General features: G+C 33.1%; 4 protein-coding genes across 4 annotated transcripts; 1 reads left to right on the top strand and 3 right to left on the bottom strand.

Moving 5' to 3' along the window:
- Positions 1 to 796: 796 nt before the first annotated feature.
- On the bottom strand, positions 797 to 2,806 carry LOC122610944 (phytosulfokine receptor 1-like). Its single transcript, XM_043783895.1, has one exon. It carries the CDS (start codon positions 2,804 to 2,806, stop codon positions 797 to 799), a length of 2,010 nt encoding a protein of 669 aa, XP_043639830.1.
- Positions 2,807 to 4,463: 1,657 nt separating this feature from the next.
- On the bottom strand, positions 4,464 to 6,689 carry LOC122610943 (transcription factor bHLH90-like). Its single transcript, XM_043783894.1, has 8 exons — positions 6,604 to 6,689; positions 6,322 to 6,504; positions 6,155 to 6,200; positions 5,995 to 6,063; positions 5,618 to 5,911; positions 5,260 to 5,499; positions 4,991 to 5,167; positions 4,464 to 4,826 (listed from the first exon to the last, which is right to left on the bottom strand). Exons 1-8 carry the CDS (start codon positions 6,687 to 6,689, stop codon positions 4,728 to 4,730), a joined length of 1,194 nt encoding a protein of 397 aa, XP_043639829.1. The 3' UTR covers positions 4,464 to 4,727.
- A 4,257-nt stretch (positions 6,690 to 10,946) lies between these two features.
- Positions 10,947 to 11,926, top strand: LOC122578329 (probable CCR4-associated factor 1 homolog 11). Its single transcript, XM_043750267.1, has one exon. The coding sequence runs from the start codon at positions 11,055 to 11,057 to the stop codon at positions 11,892 to 11,894; it is 840 nt and encodes a 279-aa protein (XP_043606202.1). The 5' UTR covers positions 10,947 to 11,054; the 3' UTR covers positions 11,895 to 11,926.
- Positions 11,927 to 13,316: 1,390 nt separating this feature from the next.
- On the bottom strand, positions 13,317 to 18,086 carry LOC122578654 (probable nucleoredoxin 1). The gene is made up of 4 exons (XM_043750662.1): positions 17,947 to 18,086; positions 15,411 to 15,890; positions 14,842 to 15,321; positions 13,317 to 14,167 (listed from the first exon to the last, which is right to left on the bottom strand). Exons 1-4 carry the CDS (start codon positions 18,028 to 18,030, stop codon positions 13,496 to 13,498), a joined length of 1,716 nt encoding a protein of 571 aa, XP_043606597.1. The 5' UTR covers positions 18,031 to 18,086; the 3' UTR covers positions 13,317 to 13,495.
- Positions 18,087 to 23,971: the final 5,885 nt, after the last annotated feature.

Raw genomic sequence — 23,971 nt, 5'->3', positions numbered from 1 at the left:
AATCCTCTACACATATGTAAGTTTTTATACCTTACACATATATAGATGTAAATATTGTAACTTGTATTTTTTTGATTTTTTTTTTTTTTTGAATGGGTTTATGTTAAAAATAAATATAAAAATTAAAAAAAAAAACTAAAAAAAATTAAAAATGAATCTTTTCTTCTTAAGCTAGATTCTTTCTAAATCTTTACACTATAAATGAGAAACCCTGTCAAAATTTATCAACCTAAATATTTAAAATTCATTACCTACATATATAGGATCATAAATGAGGAACCTCTCCACTTCCAGTGTTAATTATCAACGAATGAAATTTGAAGGAATACATTACTTCCACTCTGTTATTTGTCATCAATGAACACGAACACGATCAACATCAAAGTAAAAAACCTTCAACATTTACCCTCATTATTATTGTCATCAATGTTCAAGTTTTATTACTTTATATATATATATATATATATATATACGAGTACATCAAATAATAATTGCAAAATCTAAAAAGACACTTAATAATTCATGAACCATTCATAAAGAAGGAAAATTAACACATTAAATTAAATTTCAAGTAAAATAAAGAAAACCCTAATCAATTCTTAAGCTTTAGCATTTATTTAAATCTTAAAACTTTAGAATATATATATATAAGATGTACTGTATGTATAACTTTGGCATGGAATTAAACTATAGCTTATAGAAAGCCACCAAAAATAACTCGAAAGTCGCCTACATGATTTAGAAACAAATACATACACATTACATACATAATTACATATAACACACTCCAATTAAGCTACTCAAATTTATCTATATCCTGTGTATCCCTGAATCTTGGAAAAACAAGCAAGAAGATCACAGCGATAAGGAAACCGGTTCCAAAACCAGTCCATACAGGCACACTAAATATAGAGGCTTCCATATCCTCATATAATTGAGCTTGCAATGAGTCATGGTTTTTATGGCAACTTAAAACAAACTCACCACACAAACCCGGGTTTCCTTCGAAACTAGAGGATGGGAAGGTTGTAAATTGGCCCCCAGAAGGTATAATCCCTGAAAGATTATTGTATGCCACGCTAAACTTTGACAGCATCCCGAGTCTTGCCAAAGAAGGAGGTATTTCCCCTGACAAGTCGTTATGAGACAAATCTATACTCTCTATGCATGATAAATTCCCCAAATTGCTTGGAATGGTACCTGATAACTCGTTGTATTTTAGATTCAAAACGTGTAAGTTTATCAAATTTCCAAACTCGGGCCAGATGGGTCCTCTGAGAAAGTTGTTACTAAGGTCTAATGTAGGCGGGAATCGAATGCCATAACTATATATCAACACACTTCCATTCATTCCCCTCTTCATGAAAATAGGGAACTCTAAAGAAACCCCTAATGAGATATCATGAAATTGCAGATCGGGTAATTGGGTTATGCTCTTTGGAATCCGACCATCTAAAAAGTTGTTTGACAAATCCAGATAAACAAGAGACGGCAGGTTCCCTATAAAGGGCGGAATCCTTCCGGTCAGTTGGTTTAACGACAAATCCAATATCCTGAGCATTTTTAAACCATTCAACCAAACGGGGATGACACCCGTGAGCTTGCAAGATGGAATTACTAGAGTCTTGAGATTCTTGAACTGCAGATCAGCATCAGACGGCATTTCTTCATTCTGAAAGCTTCGGCTAAGGACCAAAGTGCTAAGGTTTGAGCAATGTTGGAGAATATTAAGTGAACTGGACAAGTTCTTCAAGTTGCACATAGAGAGCGAAAGATAAGACAAGGAATCAAATCTTTTGAAGCTTTCTGGGATCTGACCCGTGATATTGTTTCCACCGAGATCTAAGACTTGTAAGGCTGGGCATGAAGGGAAATTATCAGGAATGGCTCCTGTAAACTTATTATCAACCAAATCAAGAAACTTCAGGTTTATCATGAGAGAGCAATTTAGACCTATCTTGCCAGAAAGCGAATTGTTTCTCAAGATTAGAGAAGAAATGCTGCCAGAATTCAACAATGTAGGAGGTATGCTACCATTAAGAAAGTTCGAATGGGCAGCAAAATAACTCAACTTTGGGAAAGTATCAAAAAAATCAGGTAAACTACCCGAAATCCAGTTCAACGAAATATCTAAATAAACAAGACTCGAAGGATTACTATTCTGAAGCTGACCACTTAACATGTTATCTTGAAGAGACAACCGATACAATCTTGGTAATTTGAATAGATATTCAGGTATGATCCCAGAAACAAGATTTGCATCTAGAGAAAGTTGTTCTAAGAAACTACATTTCTCGAATTCAAGTGGAATTTCACCATCAAAGTAATTCACCCCTAATTTAAGTACCCTAATCCCCATAGAGTTCATACACAATCCTGATGAAATTGGACCTACCAAGTTATTATCCGAAAGGTCCAAAACTTGAATCAAAGGCAGGTTTACGACTAATGGTAAAGACCCCGAAAACTCATTAGCACTTAAATCAAGAACTTGTAAATAAGGCAAATGAAAGATTAACTTTGGAAGGACCCCTTTAAGTAAATTCCTAGACAGATTTAGTGTTTGAAGATGGTCTAAACTAGATAATGAATCAACTAAACTACCAACTAATCTTTTCTTTGATAATTCTAAGCTAACAACTTTACCTAAAGAATCACAAGTAATTCCATCCCAATCACAACAATTTGAAGAGTTTGAATTCCACCCATCAATGGGTGATTCCATTCCATCCATGAAACCTTTCAATGCCATTGAATCATTGGAATTGCAAGTGGAATTTAACTGAGCTTGTACAGAATACCCCATTACTATAACAACACTCACACATACCCACAATATGTACATCTCAAAGATTTTACAAATATAAATATATATATATATACAGAAATTAAGTCTCTATAAAATCTTGAAAACTAAATGGACCAGGTAATTAGTAAGGCTTTACTTACTGAGTTTGATGAAATGGATCAGAGAGTAAGGACAAACAGCAAGAAGAAGAACAAGTTTGACAGATGAAGAAAAACATTGGAATGATAATGTGGTTGTTTTTGTTTTTGTGTCAAAGGTGGTCAACATTCATGGGGAGTGGGGAAACTTTTTTAAAGTATGTAACTACTATACTATACTATACTATGGTAGTGGAATAATATATCTACACATTACATTATGTTATCCACGTGATTAAACTCAAAAGCCACATGGGCTTGTTTGGTATAACTAACTAGAAGGCTAGAAGCACAGCACGCCACTACTTTACGTAGAATTCATTTAAAATCATTTTTATCCTGACTATCGTTAAATAAGTCCAGTTTTTTTTAATAGGACCAACTTAAAACGGTCGTCACAATAGGTGAAACCGTGAAAGTCAACAAGTTTTAAGTAATGACAATGTCGTCCACAGCATGACGTAGTTGTCACTTTTTGCAAACACATCAAGTATTTTGCAACGATACATCACCTCAAATATATAATTACATATAACTAATGGTTATATTTGTAGCCAATAGCATGTAAATGAATAGTACTCCGATCCTCAGTTAATGTATAACCAAAGGTCCAGAGTGTGATAAAAATAGGCTGACTTAAAATGACACTTCAAAATGAAACGAACTTGTCCAATGATAAACTAGTAAAGTGAAATTTCTTTAGCCTAATCCTTTTTTTTTCTTCTATTTTTGTTAGAAAAAAGTAGCCCACAAAACAAATACGGACTCAAATAGCGTTTGGGCTTCGTGTTAACTAAAAAGCCCATCTACCTTCTTAAATTTTGTGATCCATCGTTTCTTACATGAGCTCGGCCCATTCATTTTGTTTAACACATGAAGACATGAAGTTATAAACTCATTGTTTAATGTTCAACTTGCACACACATATCAAATCAAACTACATTACAAAGTAAACAAGGGAAGCATTGAAGACTACTAGTGATACATGCAAACCCAATCTATGATAGTTGTTGTATTATATAGAGTCGGACCCACTTATACAAAGTCATTGTTTAACCGTCCATTATATAATCACAAACCTACTTATACAGTTATACCATAACCAATTATTCTTATGTTCAACTTATAAAGCAATTGATAATTCTGAAATAATGGTATTATTTTGAAATTTTACAGAAGTCATAGTACTACGTATGTCCCTAATAAGAAGATTATTTTAGGCTCTCAATATCTAGAGACACCCAGAAAAATAAAATAAAATAATAGAGGACAAAATTTAAAAAAGAAAAAAAGAAAAATTTCAAAGGGGGACAAAATTCTAAAATGTATAAGAAAAATTTTAATTAGCTTTCCATGAGTTATTTTAGCCCTATATTGGTTCATCAAGTCTTAAGAAGGTTTGGCCGTCACACAATCCATGCCTCTTTGGAACTGTTTGCAACTACAAAGAATTTCATCTACATACATATTTCACTAAAAAAAAAAAACAATTTGCTTGAATTCCTCTGTTCCTTGACAATCGCATCAAATAAGCATCAAGTCATCAACAGATCATGACAAAATTCACTTGCAACACTTTGTGCTAAAACTACTGAATCGTATTCTTAAAAATAAACATGTCTGGATAACAACTGATAGATAGATACTACGAGTATTACCTTTATGCTATTAAACGACCATTGACATCGTGCAGGCCAACAATACTGGTTTCTCCGTTCAACATATGTGTTAAATTAAAGATACTTAAACTACTCATATCTCCAAGTTGATAAATTTACGCATCAACCGCTCCTTGTTGGGTTCTCCAGAAGTATACTGGACATCCAACTATGTAGCAACACCTCTCTCAAACTCATGGCTGCAACGCCTTTCTCTTTTGCCTTCACAAACAGATCAACAATCAGTTGTTTAACAGGGATGACAAACAAGAAATGCACGTACTTACTATCACAATCACTACTACATACAAATAGCTACTACCCATTGCAATAGCTATGTGTGACGCCTTTGGTTATCAAAAACATGTTTTTCAGTCAAATCATACCTCAACTTTAAGAACGTTCAGAACACGACCATAACAAGTAGTCACATTGACATCAAGTACTTGAAGGCCCAAGGAATTAAGGATCTCCATAAGCCTCTGAAAAGCCCCTCGCTTTTGGCCACAAGTTAGTTTCACCAAGAAATGTTTAGGCCCAATTTGGTGTACTTCTACTTCAACCTTCAAGAAAGATAAGCAAATCTGTAATTGATTTAGAATCTATTCTCATTCTCACTAAACATAGTATATTTTGCTCAAAAACAAGATTCAACCTCGGGTTTTCTGCATGATGATGTTGAACGACGGCTATGCCCTTTCAAAGTTGAGTGTTGTTGATATGATGATATTTTCGGTTTGCAGACCTCTACTTCGTCCAAATGGGACTTGGAATCATCATCAGCAGCAGCAGCAGCATCATCCAACCTCTTAACCTCGTCTTCAAGTAATTGAACATTAATTTGCAACTCCTTTATATACTCGGCTGCATCTCCAAGTATGGAAACTCTATCCAGCTGCATGCTCAATAAAGTAAGATTATACTACAATTAAAACTAAATAAAAATTGGCGAAATCTCACATTTCAAACAAAAAAAAATCAAATAAATAAAGCTGGTGTAGTAATTAACAAACCTTTGTAATCTTAGGAACTAAAGCACGTAAAGTAAAGAGACCATCTTTGATTCGGTTTCTTCTGCTCTGTTCAGCCGAAACATGCTTAGATTGGAGTTCTTCTTGGCCCTTTTTCTTCCGAGGTTTCGGCTTATCAATGGATTGAGTTGGAGAAACTTGAGTTGAACCCACTGAAACAAGTGATGAGTTTGAAGCATTTACTATTCCTTCAGTTTTAAGGTGAACCATTATTTGTTGAGGAAATATATTGAAATGTGCCATAATTGTCTCTATCATCTCTTCATCTTTCGGCACCTTAAACATTAACAAAAAAAATCCATGAAAACTAGAATAGTATAAAACGCTTTTAAACTTTTGGTTACACACACGGGTCTTACTTGTTTCAATCCGTAAAGCTCAATCAGACCACCATCAACAGGAATCAAAACTTGAGTTCCAACAGAATCCTGCTAAAAGTAAACGCAAAAAACTACTTTAGTCATTAAAAGGTGGGATTCATATGAACTCGTCACACTATAATTGCAATTAGAATATTACATGATTCCAAGATGGTTGAGTAGACATTGCAACTTCTCCATGAATCCTAGTTAAAATTCATACATCAAAGCGAATCCATTCAACAAATAAATCACAATTCAAAAAGTATTCGATATGTATAAATATAAATATGTAGATATATATAGAAAAGAAACTATATTACGTACCCAGAATACAGTGGCAAATGGAAAGGAAGCATGGCTAGTTTCTGACAAGCATTAGTATACAAAGAGTGCTTAGTGTAAGTATCTCTACATAGTTGAGAAGAATGGTGATGATCAATTTCCTGTTTCACATTTTTACAAACACCTTTACTGCCAATGCAACAACAACCAACCCACTTGATGTACCTGAAATTTTCACTGACAAAAGTTGTTGTTTTAACTGAAACTAAAAAAATTAAGGTTGTTGAGTAGTGTTTTTACATATATACACAAAAGTAAATATACCTAGAAGGATCATCGCCAAACTGCCAAACAATGCAGTAATCCCAAGATTTTGTTTCAACAAAAGGTCTTAGCAACTCTAGTGCCATGATTTATTTTCTTTCAATTGAACAATGTGAGTATTGGGTATCATTCACATACTTGCTAATATAAATTTATATTTGTATGAAGGAATCTGGTACTATCTCTTTGTATATATAGTTGTATCTGTATGTGTACTAGTTGGACTGGGTGGTCCGGGTGGATATTATATTGACCCAATAAGACCAAAAAAAATATTGCTCATCGATCTATGCTTAAATACCTTACTATATATCGACACCAAAGATGTCTTCGTGTAAAATCAAAATTCGAAAATCCACAAAATTTTGTAACTTTCGATGGATCATTTACGTACAAACCGTTTGGTCGGAGGTTCGTTCACTTACGAACATGAACAAAAAATATCCGTTTATTCATTTATACGAGAGCAAGTACCCACGCGTTGCGGCGGTAATAGGTCATAGGAAGTTATATGTCATAAAGTGTCATAGTCAAATGTCTTAGTCGTACGGGCTCCACACTCGGATTTAAAAATTCGTCGAAAGTATATCGAATGACATCTCTGATGAAAGAGCATGAAATTTTAAGAACACCCATATAATTTTTATAATTTATCGATGTACGGTTTTTGAGATAAAAGATTTTGAAAGAATTAGAGGAATAAAATGATTTATGAAGGAGAGAGAAAGTTGTATGCATTGATATATGGTACATTATGTATTAATATGTGTATATTGTTGAATTGTATGTTGAAAGTTGAAAAATGAATTTGCTTTATAATATAATATATAGATATGTCCTTAAACATTCAATCATTCTTTTGGTTATTTATGTTCATTCGTCTAATGTCATTTATATACATATATATTTTTCTACATTCGATCATGTTTGATGAAATGCGGCTACAAAATATGGACTTACGGATCAGTTCACATGTTTGAAGTTTATAATGAGAAATCCGTTTATTTGGCTGCAAACAAGGTGCGGGGCCGGGCTCAAAATGTACCAACGGCAGTAACAGAAAATAAGCATCTTTGCAGGGTTGAACAGGTCATTTCCGTAACTCTGGTTTTACTTTCTAGTACGATTCCTATCAAACGAAATTTCACATATTCATATAACTTTATACCTTATAAATTGTAAAATAATAATATGGTAGCATACAAGCAGATATTTCGGGTATTCTTCATGGAGTCTAAATTTGATCATACTAAGGCCCCTGCTTATAGGGGAGTCCTTGGAGCGTCCTTGGAGCCGAAGACGCAGGACACCATAGGCAGCGAGCGTCCAATTTGCTGCGTCCCAGGTTTCAGTCCTCACGAGGACTCTTGAAGACGACCAGGCGTGGGACCGAGGGAGCAGACGAAGGGAAAAAAAAACATTTTTTTAAAATTTGTTTCCAACGGCTAGTTTTAGGAATTAAATTTTTTTTTTCTATTTAAACCTTATCATTTTACAACAATCAATCAACGAAAATGTCAATCAAAGATAATGAAGATGAAGAATAATTTTAATGATTATGTATTTCGTGTTTTTTTTTATCTAGTACTATGTTTTATTAATTTTGTGTTGTCTTTTATTTTTAAGTAATGTAATTTGTGTGTTATTAATAAAATGTGTTTTTTTATTATATTTGAATGGTGTTTTGTTAATTAAATAAATGATAAAAGAATTGATGATGTGACGAAGAAGTCCTAAAGAAGCTGTCTTATAGGCAGGGAAAGTCCTGGGGGAGTCCTGCTGACGTGACAGTCAGGACTCTCCAGGACTTCAGTCCTCATAAGGAGAGGCCTAATTGCCCTTGAACAAATATATCAATAAATTCCATACATGACTTAAAAAACTAGAAAATGTGGTATTACCTACTTAAGTTTATTATCTTTACTTACAATATATATATATATATATATATATATATTCTCTTAAAAATTCTTCTAATAATTTTCTTAATATCATGACCACTTGACTAAGTGTATTACATTAATTCTCTCTTCTAATTTCATCATTTGAATTCATCAAATGTCACAATCCTATTGTTGTGATGATTTTTAAGAGGTATTTTTAAAAGGATTAATCATTTCCTTACTTACAATTATGATTCATTCCTTATTTCCCTCACATTTTTTTAATAAAAAAATCCACTATGTTTTCTAACATTCACAGTTACGGCACTGCCGCCACCCACAACCATTGTTAACCATCTATTTTTACTATAATAATTATTACCATATACCATCCCTATCCAACCCCTCATGGTGGCGTTATTGTGAAGATCCGATAACCACCACCATGAAGATTTGATAATCACCATCACCTTGGCGATCTGATAACCATCAGCATATCACCATCTACTTATTTAGTATTTTTGTTGGTGAGTTTTTATATGTAAATATATAAGGAGAATTAATATATATATGGAAGGGAATATGAGGCTGTTAGGCATCTAAGTTGGGTAAAAAAACCCCTCACATACTTTTTTTTAAAAGGTAAAAAATATGGGGCCCAAGTATTTATTCAAATATTAAAAAATTAGTATGTGAGGGGTTTTTCACGCAAGTTTGATGCATAACAGCCCCATACTCACTTTTCCCTATATATATAAGGGACAATCAAATAAGCAGAATTTTAAAATAAGAACATAGTGCGAACACTTAAAAACTACATTTTGATGCATTAAAAGTCCATAAAACTGACATAGTACATCATTATTTAAATATTTAAGTGTTTAACAACACATTGATCCGTCAAAATCGAAAAAATCTCGTTTTTTTTTAAATGCATCATTTTGATGAATATGCATCCAAGATGGAATCACAAAACAAAAAACGTGATTTTTTAAATTTTGACGGATCAATGTATTGTTAAACAATTAAATAATGATAATTAGTTATGCACTATGTTAGTTTTATGGATTTTTATTGCATCAAAATGATGATTTTAAGTGTTCTCACCGTTCTTATTTTAAAACTGTTCTTACCGGAGTGTTACCCTATATATATACTTTTAAGTACATATACAAACAATTAAAACAGTAAAAAGAAAGAAAAAAGAATCCGAGCATCCACAAAACCCCGAGGGTGATGTGGCGCCGAATGCAGCCCGGGTGAAGGGTTGGCTAGTAGTCACATGCCATGTTGAGACTCGTCATTCATCCCCCCCCCCCCCCCTCCCCAACCCCCACCCACACATTGCTCTTTATAACTTATTAACTTATTTAATTGACAATTTTGAAACTGTGTCTATATTTAGAAGGACTATATATGGATGTAATATTCAAGTTTAATATATTCTTATATTCACTATTGTCATGTGAGAGAAAGTATCTGTGCGTTGCGGCGGTGATAGTCCATAGAGTGTGATAAGTCATAGAAGATAATAAGTCGTAGAGTGTGATAACTAAATGCGTTAGCTCCGTCTCGGATTTAAAAATCCGTCGAAAGTATATCGAATGACTTCTCTAATGAAGGAGCATGAAGTTTTAAAAACACCCATATAGGTTTTATAATTTATCGATGTACAGTTTTTGAGATAAAAGATTTTGAATAAATTAGAGGATTATAAAGATTTATGGAGGAGAGAAAAAATGAGTGGTTGAGAACTTGAGATTTGAGGAGACGGATGAAAATAAGTGGTTAAAAGTTATAAAAAAAATTGACGAGAACAAATACTTTATAATGTACAAGAGATAGAGATAAAAAGATAAACTGTCAATTTGTCACATATGTATATGTATGGGGTAATCAAATAATAATACACGGTGGGAACACTTAAAAACTACATTTTGATGCATTAAAAGTCCATAAAACTAATATAATGTATAACTAATTATCATTATTTAAATATTTAACAACACATTAGTCTGTTAAAATCGAGAAAATCATGTTTTTTTGTTTTGTGCATCCATCTTGGATGCATATTCATCAAAATGATGCATCCAACAAAAAACGTGATTTTTTCGATTTTAACGGATCAATATGTTGTTAAACACTTAAATAATGATGAGTAGTCATGCATTATATTAATTTTATGGACTTTTAATACATCAAAATAACATTTTTAAGTATTCTCAACGTTTTTATTCTAAAAATGTTCTTAAATTTAGCGTATGGAAAAGGCAAGTTGAGTATGAATAAAGGGAAGACATGTTCTTGTATCTTTCCTTGTATTATTATTAAGTCAAACGAAGCTGGACGCCATGACTGAATCTAGACATGCCATTCTTTTTATTTATTTCCTAAAATAAATAAATTCATCCCCTCTTTCCATCCACCATCATAACCTCTGTCTATAAATATATCGTCTTCAAATTTTCATTTATCACACGCACAACAATATTTATAAATTATTAGATTTATACTCATTATTGGGTTTTTCTAGACTTTGTGCTTTATTTATTTAATTTAATAATAATAATGTCAGATTGTATTGATAAAACAATAACAATTCGAGAAGTATGGTCTCACAATCTCCAATTCGAGTTCGATATAATTCGATCACTAATTGATCAATATCCTTACATCTCAATGGACACGGAGTTTCCCGGCGTCGTTTTCCGGCAATCTCCGGCAGCCGTGAAATCATCCTACAGTCACCGCCGGCCGGAACAACACTACAAGCTTCTTAAGGCTAACGTAGACGCGTTAAATCTCATCCAGCTCGGTCTCACGCTCTCTGACGCGCATGGAAATTTACCACGAATCGACGGGACGACGGATCAGCGGTTTATCTGGCAGTTTAATTTTAACGATTTTGATGAGGCCCGTGACGCGCACGCGCCGGAAAGTATCGATTTGTTGAAGAGACAAGGGATTAATTTTGAGAAAAATAAAGCTGACGGAGTTGACTCGGGCGAGTTTGCTGAGTTGATGATGTCATCGGGGTTGGTCTGTAATGAGAATGTGAGTTGGGTGACGTTTCATAGCGCGTATGATTTTGGGTATTTGATGAAGATTCTCACTCGCCGGAGTTTGCCAAGCGCGTTGGTAGATTTTTTGGAGAGTTTGAAAGTGTTTTTTGGGGATCATGTATATGATGTAAAGCATTTAATGAAGTTTTGCCAGACCCGGTTGTATGGTGGGTTGGACCGGGTTGCGAGTACATTAAAAGTGAACCGGGTTGTGGGTAAATGTCATCAGGCCGGTTCGGATAGCTTGTTGACGTGGCATGCGTTTCAAAAGATTAGAGATGTGTATTTTGTAGATATTGGGGCAGAAAAATATGCCGGAGTGTTGTATGGTTTAGAAGCTTACTGAAATTATTATAATTATAATTCTTTAGGTTCAAACATGTATAATTAGTAAGAATTTTAATTTGTTAATTGTATATTAAAATGTATGTTTACAAATCTATAATTGGAGATCTAGCTAATAACTAGAAGATAAATCTTACGGAAAACTTTTACAACATCACAATACTATTTAATCTATACTACCTATATAAACAAACTGTCACTTTTTTTTTCAATTTTTCTTACCTTTGAAATACTGGATATATCCTTCACACATACAGGTACCTCCACACATATACTCCTGAATTACCTTAATAACCCTTAAAACAAATTATACCCTACAAAACCACGAAAATTTAGGGTCCCCCCTCCCTTCCCCCTATTCTCTCTCTCCTGATAGCCAAATCCCCCTCTTTTCTCTCTTCCTGTGGCCGCCAGAATCACAGCAGTCATCATCACCAAACTCCATAGCCGTCGGAATCTCACAAATCATCACCACTAAACACCACATATGTCTATCATCACCACCATACTTTCAATCTGAATATCGTCAATACCGACCACCACCACCCCCGTCCATCACCACGACCACCACCACTACTCTCCCTTTCTTTGATGTATTAAACTACAACTCCCTTTTCTCTCCACCATCACCACCCCTTTATCTGTCACCGCCATCACCCCTCCCATTATTTATTCGTCTGGTAGACATGCTCTGGTAACTTTTTGAACACCCAATGGGAGCGGCGGATTCTATATTCACTACTTAATATGAAGGTTTCTTTTACTAAGTTTTTCACCAACTAATTTTATTTTATGGACTTCCTTCATATATTTTTTTAAAGTTCCTCAATTTACGAACATCGATATTTTTATTTCTTTATATTGCTATTTGTTGATCAGAATCATGATACGGGGGTTATGTTTGTTTATTAGTACTGCTGCTTACTAATATCAGGAGACCCATTATTTGATGTTTGTTTATTAGTTTTATTGGCTATGGATCTTTTAAAAGTATGAGATGGATAATATATAATGAACCTGATAATTTTTTCTTCTAAATCTGAGCAACATAAAAAGACAGGATTATGGTTAAAATTAGTATGACAATTAATGTAAAAAGATGTACATGCTTGTGGTTATGGATATATCTTTTACAAAAGATCAACTTAATGAATTGATATCCTTTTAATCTTGATGTGTCTTATTATCTTGCAGGTGATAGTGTGATACCTTCTTTAGTTGGATGCCTAGCATGCTTACGAAAACTTTCAAATCTGTTTTGTGAGCTTACATTGATTTTGTTATGTATATTGGGTATTAATCTCATTATGGTATATACTAAAAGAACAGGACTGATGAAGCTTATGGATTTGGAACAACCCGTGACTAACTTAAGCCCCGCTACATCGCGCGGGTACCATTCTAGTAATCTTAAACGAGTATGTAAGAAAAGGATTATTGGATAACCAGAGTACAACCCATTCGAAGTCTTTTCAGCTAGCTATAACATCAGTGCCTTTTTCTAGATACATAGAAAGCACGGCAAACCTTGCAATATAGAGAAACACACTCATATAGTTATAGTATATAGTTGAAATCCAGTACGTATATAACACGTCTTATTTATGGAGCTTTACGGCAAACATCTCCTTCACACACCCACCCATCTTTCTGATTCTCTTCCTCCACAGCTTCGGTCACCTCCTCTTTCCCATTAGTTTCTTTAAGAGCACATTCAGGGTGAAGATCAAAATTACAGTCTGCACAATTATAAGCCCAAACCGTCCCCTCCTTGTCACACCCATCACACGTATACACCTGTGAACGAGTGAGAACAAGTTCATGCTCTTCGTGTAAAGCATGCCTCACTTGATTGGGCCAACCTTTTGCCATTTCAGCAAACCGAGCTTCAATCTCTGCCATGCGTTCATCGCTGAACGGGAACGCCTCAGCACCATGGAGCATGATGACTCCTCTGGCTTCTGTTGTGATTGTCTTTCCAGTTGGTCCTAAAGCAACCAACAACGGTATGCCATTGACCTTAAAAAGGCGGCCCAATGATTGCTTTCTTTTATCCCCAAAGGGAAGTGCCAGCCATGGCATACTAGAATAATACTCATCAAACGAAGCCTGGTCTCTGTCGCTGGAGATAAAAATCACTTCAAATGCATCATGTTTAGCCTTGATCTCATGATATGTTTCCACGAGCTTAGGTGTAAAAGCACGGCAAGGTGGACACCAATGTGCCGAGAAGTATAGTAGGATGTACTTTCCGACTAAATCAGACACAGGTATCTAAATTTAAACAATTCAGTGTTAGTGTCAAAACAATAGAAATATGTAATTTTCAAATTTTCAAGATGTAGCCATTTCGACCGCTTCACCCCTGAATGGGTCAATTTTGGAATATGTTTATCTTAAACGGGTCAAATAAACAAACTTAAACTAAAGGGGAAACGAGCAAAACGGCTCAAAAGTGGCACATAGCCTATTTTGTAATAAAGTTGGTCTTGAAACTATAGGTTAAGCTAATCAAAGTGGCCTTGGTCATAATAAAGTTGTTTTTGTAATTATACAGTTCAAGTAGGTTTAATTGTTTAAAATGGCCCTTGTTCTAGATTTGTAATAACTTTGTTTTTGTGATTATATGGTTCAAGCAGGTTTGAAGTGGCCCTTGGTCTATATTTGTGATAACTAATAAATGTTGTTTTTGTAAGTATAATGTAGCGAAAAGGGAAACTAGTTGTAAGCGGCCTTGGTCTTGTAATAATGTTTTTGCAATCATAGTTTACACATTAATTATTTTCGAAGTACACATAATGGACAAAAAGTGTGTGTCAACCTGGTCCAGCCCTGCCCGTTACGCTCTATGCGAACAATGACCAGTGACCCTATCGAACCCAATATTTCGTAAGATTTAACTACTAAAACACAAAGTAAATATATCCAAAGTGAGTATATGAGCGCACCTTCACACCATCTTTTCCGACTACAAAATCAAGATCTCCTGAAACCAATACCGACTCCAACGTTTGTGCTTCATGTCTGGCCTTCTCTAACTTTTCAAGCTCAGAAAACTTATCAGGTGTAAATGGGTACGCGTATGCACCATGTTCTTCTATGGCATCAGCAACATTGGGATGAAGAGTTTTCCCATCAGGGCCAAGAATGACCAAGGTGGGAAGTGTTGAGAGCTCAAAATACCGGACTAGTTTCTCACATTTCTTGTCTTTGAATGGAAGGGATAACCAAGGGACAGTACTAAGCTCTTTCTTGAATGATTCTTCATCATCATCAAGAGGAATCATTACAATCTCAAAATTATCTTCTTTTGCTTTTAATTCATTGTAAACTTTCACGAGTGTACCAGTAAAATCAGAAGATTTCTTAAATGTAGACAGTATAAAATATAAACCCACCGTCTTTCCTTCAAGGTCAGCAATGAGTACCTTACATAAAAGCAAAGAGTCTCTTAATAAGATCACAACACAACACAATATAATACAATATATGAAAGTGGAAGATAACTTAGACTCACCTTGTTGCCGTTGCTTGTGATGATGAAGTCACGAGATGGAGTCTCGAGAATGGATCTCAACGATTGATTCTTCCTTGATTCTGCTTCCTGGTCTTTTATCTCTTTTACTCGCTCAGGAGTAAACGGGTAGCCTTCCGCTCCATATTCTCCAATAATTTCAACCCCACGATCACTCAACAGTTTCCCATTTTCATCGAGGAAAACGAGATGAGGTATTCCACTGACCTTGAAAGATGCATCTAAAGCTTCACGAAATTTGGAATCAGAGAATGGAACAGCAAGCCAAGGCATTTTGGAAAAATAACCAGCAAAGGATTCTTCATCTTCATCGGCTGAGATGAATACAATCTCGAAATCACCTTTTTCAGCTAGTTCATTATACACATCCACCAGATTTGGTGTAAACCTTTGACATGGTGGACACCAAGACGCAGAAAAGTATAAGCCCAACTTTTTTCCACTCAAGGTGCTAATTGCAACCTGTCAATGACATAATTTGGGACCATCATTTCACTTTCCAAAATATACCAAAATTTATATAACAGAGCATACACGTGAGCTACAACAAACTAAAATCAATGAGTAAATATACAACAATACCAAAATGAGAAAATATGTTATAAAGTATTACAAGATAGAAAGCTCAAAGAGATTAAAGATTCACATAACTTTTTTGAAGTCTAAGTTTTAAAAAAATTGATCTAGATTGTTGAAAGTTAAGTTAGGACTCCACAACCATCATTGGGTTTAGGGTTTGGGTCGTTAACATTTTTTATATTAGGACTTCAATACTTACACATGGCCTCGACAAATCTCGGCTACAGTCAGTAGAGGTACCGCAACTGTTAATACCAAAATTTATATATATATATGGAAATTTTTTGATCCTCCTAAAACTTTAGCCTAATAATCTTCCTAATACCATAAAAATTTGACATGCGTATTTGACTTTTATCGTTGTGGGTTATTGTGTGAAGTGTCTTAAAATACGAAACGTGCAAAGTACTAAAACTTAACTATTAGTCTATTACCGACATCAGTAATAACTAAAATGTATATCAGTGGTAATAATTAAGTTGTATGTTAGTAATAGTTAAGATTTACTGACATATATCTTAGTAACTCAATGTACAACAATAACAACAACAGGGCGGAGCTCGTCAAGTAGATCCCCTATCATGGATCACCAATCCAACCAGCTACCCTTTATTAATATCTAATACCCTTAGGAGCGAAAGTAGTAGTGTGGAACCTGCTTTGAATCACAGTTCCCGGTGGTTGTGACAACGGGAAAGAAGATCGGGGTGGTGGGAAGAGGGAGACGCCGTCAACGGTGGGAAATCACACTTCGCATGATAACACACTTCGCACCATAACCAAAATACATATATATATAATATATATATATATAAAAGACAAATTCATAGATTATTGTACCCTATACTTACCTGCTCAGCTGCTTTATATATACACACACACATAAAACGATACTAGTCTCTATCTCTACTGCATTATAAAATATTTGTTCTTTTCAATTTTTTCAACTAAGTGGTTGATAACTCCAAAATACACCAAACTTTTGTTCACTAATTTAAACATCTTCATCTAAGATACCTATAATACCCTTAATGAAATTATTTACAAAGAAAACATAGTATGTGGTTGTTAGACACCCAAGCTTGGGTGTAAAACCCCTCCCAATCTCACATACTAATATTTTAATATATACATATATATATATACTATCTTATAATAATTATTACTCTCTCTCATAAAAATGTTAAATGCAAAATTACCATTTTACCATTGATAAATTAATTTACATCATCAATCCCTTATTTTCTAAAATATATCCACTACCCCTTTACATCAATTACATTAAATCAATTACTTACACCTACCACCAATAACAGTTTGTCACCACCACGACCGACGTCACCACCACCGGTCGTCGTCACCACCAAACCGCCGCCGCATCGCGCGGGTACAGTGCTAGTATATATAAATGTTTGGCCCCTATAATTTTTTATGGATTAAAAAAAAAACAGATGTAAGGGTTTTACACCAACACACATAAACCTTAACCTCGGATTTACAAGATACATCCTTCAACCTTTAAAATAACTCGCTCCGTTTTACATCAATCACTTTTAGATTACCCACCACCGCGACCACCACCACCCGTCACCACCCTTGGCCACCGTTGAGGTCATTTGTCTAGTATTACTAAAGTATATACATTCGGTCGGTGCAGGGATCCGAATGATATCTAGGGCTAAAAAATAAGGGTGGCATATTCTATAATAAGTCGAAGTTATGACACGAGTATGAACTGAGTAAGAAATCTTCATCTTTTCGGTGAAGTAATCTTATTTTTCACTTAGTTTTAATGGAAAAAGAAAAAAAGATTTCTTCAGTTACACCACCGGGCAGAATTAAGAAATCTTTGATGAAAATTACCTCACCTAAATGTGATTAATTACTCGGTTCATATAGAAAAGAAAAAAAAAAAAAAAACAGAAGGATGGATATATACCTGATCGGAGTTGTTGCGAACAAGGTAATTTCTTTCAGATGAAAAAAGGAGCGATTGAACATCGTAAACATTATCATCCGCCATTGTTATTAAGTCCGATTACACCAATGTGAGTAAGGTTTTGAAGAGGGGGAGCTGCTTTTTATACCAAAAATACGCAAAGTACCCCCCTATACTTTATTATTCACTTTTTACTATGACATTTATAAAAGATGATTCTAGATATATTCTTTGTTTTTTATTGTATGTTTATAAAGGCATGAGGCAAGTTGTAACGTGTAAAATATAATCTACCTTCCCGGTAGATGTAGTGACGAATAAAAATGGTTTTGTTGACCGTTAAAAAAAATATATATATATTCTTTTTGTCCAGGTAATTGAACCATCACCCGACTCGTATTGGCAAAATGACCCGGCTTTGTACTTATGTGAGTCCATTATTAAAATGGAAATGAGCATTCGTCGTTTTCTTATTGTACGACATTTTGTATGTAAAATGATTAATCTATTTAATTTATATTTTAAAAATCAATCAAAAATTTTAAAACTTTGACACGTTGATTTTATTAAGTTCTTTTCTTACTTTTTTCACATGTCATCATTTTATTATTATGTTGATTTTTCAGCATGTAAATTAAGTTGATTTATCATTATTCATTAAACTTTTATATTGTGATATCTATTAAAAACGATGGTAACAATCATGTCATCTCAAGTCAAGCTCAAGACCCTCCAACAACGACGACTTAGGAAATGCCTAAAAAAGTGAGATGAGATAGGTAAATAATCTGGATTTTTTTTCTTCTTTTTTTCTAAATAATAAGTTTTATTTATTGTTTTATTTTGATTAGGTTTATGTGGGTTTGAGATAAAATTACTTTTAGATTTGAAGGTGAAGATTAAATATGAAAAAAAAAATGATGAAATGGGACAAAATGTATTTATAAATGATAAACGGTTAAAGATGCTCTTAGAATTATTTTTACATTATATTTTTGCGTTTATTTTATTAAAAAAACCTTAAAAAATGTTATATCGAAAAATAAAAGAGATGAAAAGAATTGAAAATTTTAAAACTTTAGTAAAAAAATTTTTATATGACCTAAAAGAAATAAAGCATAGTTTTTTTTCCATTCACTCTATGTTTTTCATTTCTTTTTTATAATAAACAAACTAGAAAATACATATCAAGATTGAAACAAATCAAGCCAAGTTTGAACATGCATAATCTTGAGCTCAGCTCATTTATTTTTCAAAGCTTAATCATTGTTGGTTATAAAGTTTCACAAGGAAAGTTTAACCTCATCTCTTATGGCGAGTCTTAGAAGCTTGAAGTCGACTTTACGCTTGTTTAGTAATTCAATGTCTTCTGATTACTTTATTTCTAATATACAATTATCTTAAGTAACCCAATTACTATACAAACATATGAAATTATTAATGACAAATTGATTAAAAATAAAATATTCAAAGGATGAATACATTTACTGTTACTTTTTTTTAAGTAATAAATATAAAGACCAAGACCATAAATATAAAGACCAAGACCAAGACTTGGTGGAAAAATAACAATGTGGAATTGGAATTGTATGGACGGAAAGTAGTTTTTCCAATCAATTTTTTTTCTAGAAATAAAACTTCAGGGTATATTTTTTTATCATTATTTTTTTTTTTTTATAAAAAAAAATGGTTTTGTTAATAATAGCTTTGGGTTATCTGTAAAAATTAACCCGATACATTAAAATTTGTTCATTGCTATTGAGAAATTCAATGTGATGTTTTTTAATATAGGCTAAAATGTGTTTTAGTACCCTCAACTTGGTTGACTAGGTGTTCTACTACCCTGAATTATTAAAGGTGTAGTATAGTACCTTAGATTTGGTTAACAAGGTTTTCTAATACCCTAACTCACTAATCTTTTAAAGATATAACATCAATTACTAATTTAATTTATGTTGTTTATATATACACTGGTTTTCTAAAAAAATACTTTTAAGTTCAAAATTGTAACTTTAAAAATAATAATGTTAGAAATGTTGAAACTATGTTAACAAAAAGTATAATATTATAAATAACGTATTAAAATTAAAAATATGGTTCAATATAGAATATTAAGTTTATATATATATTAAATGTTTTTTAAACTATATACTTATATCACAATTTAAAACAAATATAGAACATATTATTGTATTTTATAGCTTAGTTTTTTTTAACTTGATTAATCACACCCGTTAATAAAACTTTAATAAGAAGGTGATTATTTATTTTGTACAAGTATTTTTTTGTAATGAAACAACCTAATTATATATATGACTATTAATTTGCAAATATTTAATTGTAATTTCAAGGTTTTTAATAATAGTATAATTTTAATATCTATTTATTATAATTTTAAAATATCTTTTTTTTTAAGTCGATACTTTAAAATTTTATAATCATGTTAAAGATAACATATACTTACTGCCTTTGATTACTTATGGTTTATCAAATATATTTTAATATAATGTATTAGTTAATTAGTTTATATAAATTTTTAAAAGATTCATTAATGAATCTAGGTTGGTAGAAAATGTTAACAAAGTTTAGTGTCTATGCTACACCTTTAATAATACAGGGTAGTAGAATATATAGTCAACCAAGTTGAGGGTACTAATCTACATTTTAGCCTTTAATATATAATTTACTAGTTTTTAAGTATATGATAAGTTATTATTCACAACCCTTTGAAGTTGTTGTTATCATATTTTTTAAATAAACTCAAGAATATAATGTTAGAGATTTATAGTAGATATGTAGATGTAATAGATGATGCTAAAATCTTGAAAAGAGAATAATGTATGACAACCTTATTTTAAAAAAGAAAGATTGTGAGAAACAATGACAATAAAACTAATTTATTCTTAGAATAAGAAAAGTTCCAAGCTGTCTCTTTTTTACACACAACAGATAAAATTCACATAAGCTATTTGTGAAAAATGAATATAAGGTTTTTACTTATTAGTTTAAATATTAAATCTCTAACAAATATTCACGTGTTGACGTGTGAATTCGCATCGTATAAAGATTCTTTTCACATTTCTGAAGTAAAAAGACTGACAGTTATCATAGATATGTCATATCATATTTTAATTGATACCTAATTCGTGCGTTTTCCTTTTAGTTTTTGTTTGTTTTTGTAAGTTTCTTTCTTTTTCATATTCGTTTATTTTGGGTGTGTTATTTGTTCGCCCATAAGATCAAGATGAAAGTTAAACGTATATTTAGCTACATTAAATACTATTTTTATAAAAAACATCACAAGTGTTAGATGTTAATGATTCGAATCCTAGCAGTAACATCCAAAGTGAAAGGTTGTTAGACGTTGAAAGCGCCGCACTCCTGCATACACATAAGTGATAACACGTATGCACACACGCTCAAAAAATAAATGTCCGAAACCATAGGAAATCAAGATTCTATCCCGAGTCTCCATGCAAACATCTCTTCCATCAGTTTCATCAATGGAGACCCAACTAGCTACTTGATCTAATCATCTCTTATTTCAAAAAATAAAAAAAAAAAAAAATTTTATCTAAGTTACACATTAATTTAAATATCTTCATTTAATAAACATATATTACTCTTAATAAAATTATTTGATACATACATCCATCGACTTTTAATAACTACACTTATAATAACTACTTTAACATTAATAACCACGTCGAACCATCACTGTCGCTGCTACTGCCGTTACCACCTGTTATCGTCATCATCATCACGCCACTGCCATTACACCGCTACATTACATAGACATATGATTGGTTTTTGTAAAGCCGTTTAGCAAAATACTTAAAGATAAATCTTAAAAATGTTAAAAGATAACACTATACCAAAAAATTAATAAAATAAAATAAAATATTTTTTAGGATATTTATGTATAGAATGTTATGAGTTTAAATAAGTTTTGTCATAGAGAAGTTAATATTGAATGCTTGTGTTTATTACATCTAGCAGAAAGGGAATAAGAGACTGTTCATCAAGAAATACATGGTCGACTCAAAACATGATGAATATCGTCCGGAGTATGAGATGTTTCAGTTTAGTTTCTGGCTAAAAAATGATTATGCAAAAATCTAGTTTGATTGGGGTTGGTATTAATAACTCGGAGGTTAACTATGCTGCCAATCGCATAGGGCTAAAACGAGGCTCGTTTCCACTTTATTATTTGGGCTTCCCTTTTGGCGTTAATATGAACTTATGTCGTTATCGGCAACCCGTTATTTAGACATTCCAAAAACATCTCACGAAATGGAAATCAAAAAGCCTATTAATTAGTGGTTAGTTGACTTTGATTCGGCTGATTTTGTCAAGTCTTCCTCTATATTTTTTCTTTTTATTTAAAGCTCTTGAAAAAATCATCTAGCAATTAGAAAGGATTCACAAGAGATTCTTTTGGGCCGAATATGAAGATCACAAGTTCATTGGTTAGGTGGCTTGGGATGATGTTATGGCTCCTAAGAATCTGGTGGGCTTGGCCTGGGTTCTTTTAAAGGAGAAAATGTTGCCTTACTCGTGAAATGGTGGTGGCGGTTTAAGCATAAGACTGATAAACTATGGAGGCGGGTAATTGTTTCCATTCATGAAAATTCAGGTTTGATATACAAAGTCAAAGTTGTGCTCTCCAACAAAGGTGTTGATATACAACCATTTATTGGGGCAAGTGAGTTCACAGTGGCAGATGTGAGGCTGAAATTTGACACCGGTGCTAATCAAAATATGCATTAGAGCTTTCATTGGAACAATTGGGTCCTAAAGAAAGTAAACATAAGGAACTAGAGAGTGGGCCGAGATAGATTACCCACATTATTCCAACTCAATAAAAGGGGCATTGTTCCCGTGTCATTACTATGTGGTTGGTGTAAAACTCTTGTTCCTGTGTCATTACTATGTGGTTGGTGTAAAACTCATGTTGAAACTATTGACCATTTACTCGCGGGTTGTCTTTTGCTTTGGAGGTATGGGCTCTCATCGGTTTTTGGTGTAACGTCAATCCCTTATTCGCATTCCATGTTCATGATCTGCATAACATTTATAATGCTCTAGTTGGGGACAAAAAAATGGAGGAAAATGATAAACGCCATAATTCTTATTGCTATTTGGAGTTTATGAAAAGCGAGGAATGATGTCGTTCACATGCTGAACTTCGTGTCTCCCTCCAGGATGTTCAATGAGATTCGAGCTATGACGTATCTTTGGATTTTGAATAGAACTAAAAAGACGGAGTTTGATTGGGATAGTTGGTGTAACAAACCTAGCATTTCTTAATTACTCGTATTACACATGTATGGTATCTTATATACGCTAGCTTATTGCTAGTGTTTCGTTATTAATAATACTTCACCTTTGTCGTTCATTGATGTGCAAAATCGAGCTTTAAATTTATAAAACTAAAACTACCTAAAAACTAACTACTACGCACTCACGGGCAGTGGACCCGATCGTTTATAATATAGTTAAGAGATAAGTCTGAGTTCGTTCTCAGGGATTGGAAATGATTAGTTGCTTATGAAATGGTTTGGAAAACGGGTGTTTCTTTGAAATTCCTTTTGACAATTAAAGTAAATAGGTTTGCAAATTAATTGCATAAACTGAAAAAGACTTCAGACAATATAATTAAAAGTCATCCACCTTGACTTCTCTCAACTTCAGATGTGATTGCATTTAATGAAGAACAAATTCTCTAGAGTTTAAAGATAATTGTGACAAGATTAAGATACTCACGTGGTACCACCAACCGTGAACAAAATACCGAATCACCTAAATGCTAGTTAAATTACCCAAGCCGGTACCACCAAAACTAAGACAATTCTTCTAATAATCAGTTTTATTGACCATTAAATTATCAATTGAACCTATGTGACAATAACATGGTACCACCAACCGATATCAATCACGTTGACAAAATTAATCTTTTCATAAAATGATATTCACTATCTATCATACCATGAACTAATGATAATTACTTATAGACAAGTAACCG

This window comes from Erigeron canadensis, chromosome 8 (assembly GCF_010389155.1).
Source record: "Erigeron canadensis isolate Cc75 chromosome 8, C_canadensis_v1, whole genome shotgun sequence".
Lineage (NCBI taxonomy): Eukaryota > Viridiplantae > Streptophyta > Magnoliopsida > Asterales > Asteraceae > Erigeron > Erigeron canadensis.
The sequence above is the reverse complement of the archived record's forward strand: the minus strand, read 5'-3'. Positions and strand labels throughout refer to the sequence as shown.

Bases quoted from the DNA above. Each gene is read 5' to 3' on its own strand.
- LOC122610944 (XM_043783895.1), bottom strand. From the start codon at position 2,806: ATGGGGTATTCTGTACAAGCTCAGTTAAATTCCACTTGCAATTCCAAT.
- LOC122610943 (XM_043783894.1), bottom strand. From the start codon at position 6,689: ATGGCACTAGAGTTGCTAAGACCTTTTGTTGAAACAAAATCTTGGGAT. The intron at 6,201-6,321 runs GTACGTAATATA...AATTTTAACTAG, and splicing joins CATTTGCCACTGTATTCTGG to GATTCATGGAGAAGTTGCAA. The intron at 5,912-5,994 runs GTAAGACCCGTG...TTAATGTTTAAG, and splicing joins AGCTTTACGGATTGAAACAA to GTGCCGAAAGATGAAGAGAT.
- LOC122578329 (XM_043750267.1), top strand. From the start codon at position 11,055: ATGTCAGATTGTATTGATAAAACAATAACAATTCGAGAAGTATGGTCT.
- LOC122578654 (XM_043750662.1), bottom strand. From the start codon at position 18,030: ATGGCGGATGATAATGTTTACGATGTTCAATCGCTCCTTTTTTCATCT. The intron at 15,891-17,946 runs GTATATATCCAT...TGTCATTGACAG, and splicing joins TTCGCAACAACTCCGATCAG to GTTGCAATTAGCACCTTGAG. The intron at 14,168-14,841 runs GTGCGCTCATAT...GTTTAAATTTAG, and splicing joins TCGGAAAAGATGGTGTGAAG to ATACCTGTGTCTGATTTAGT.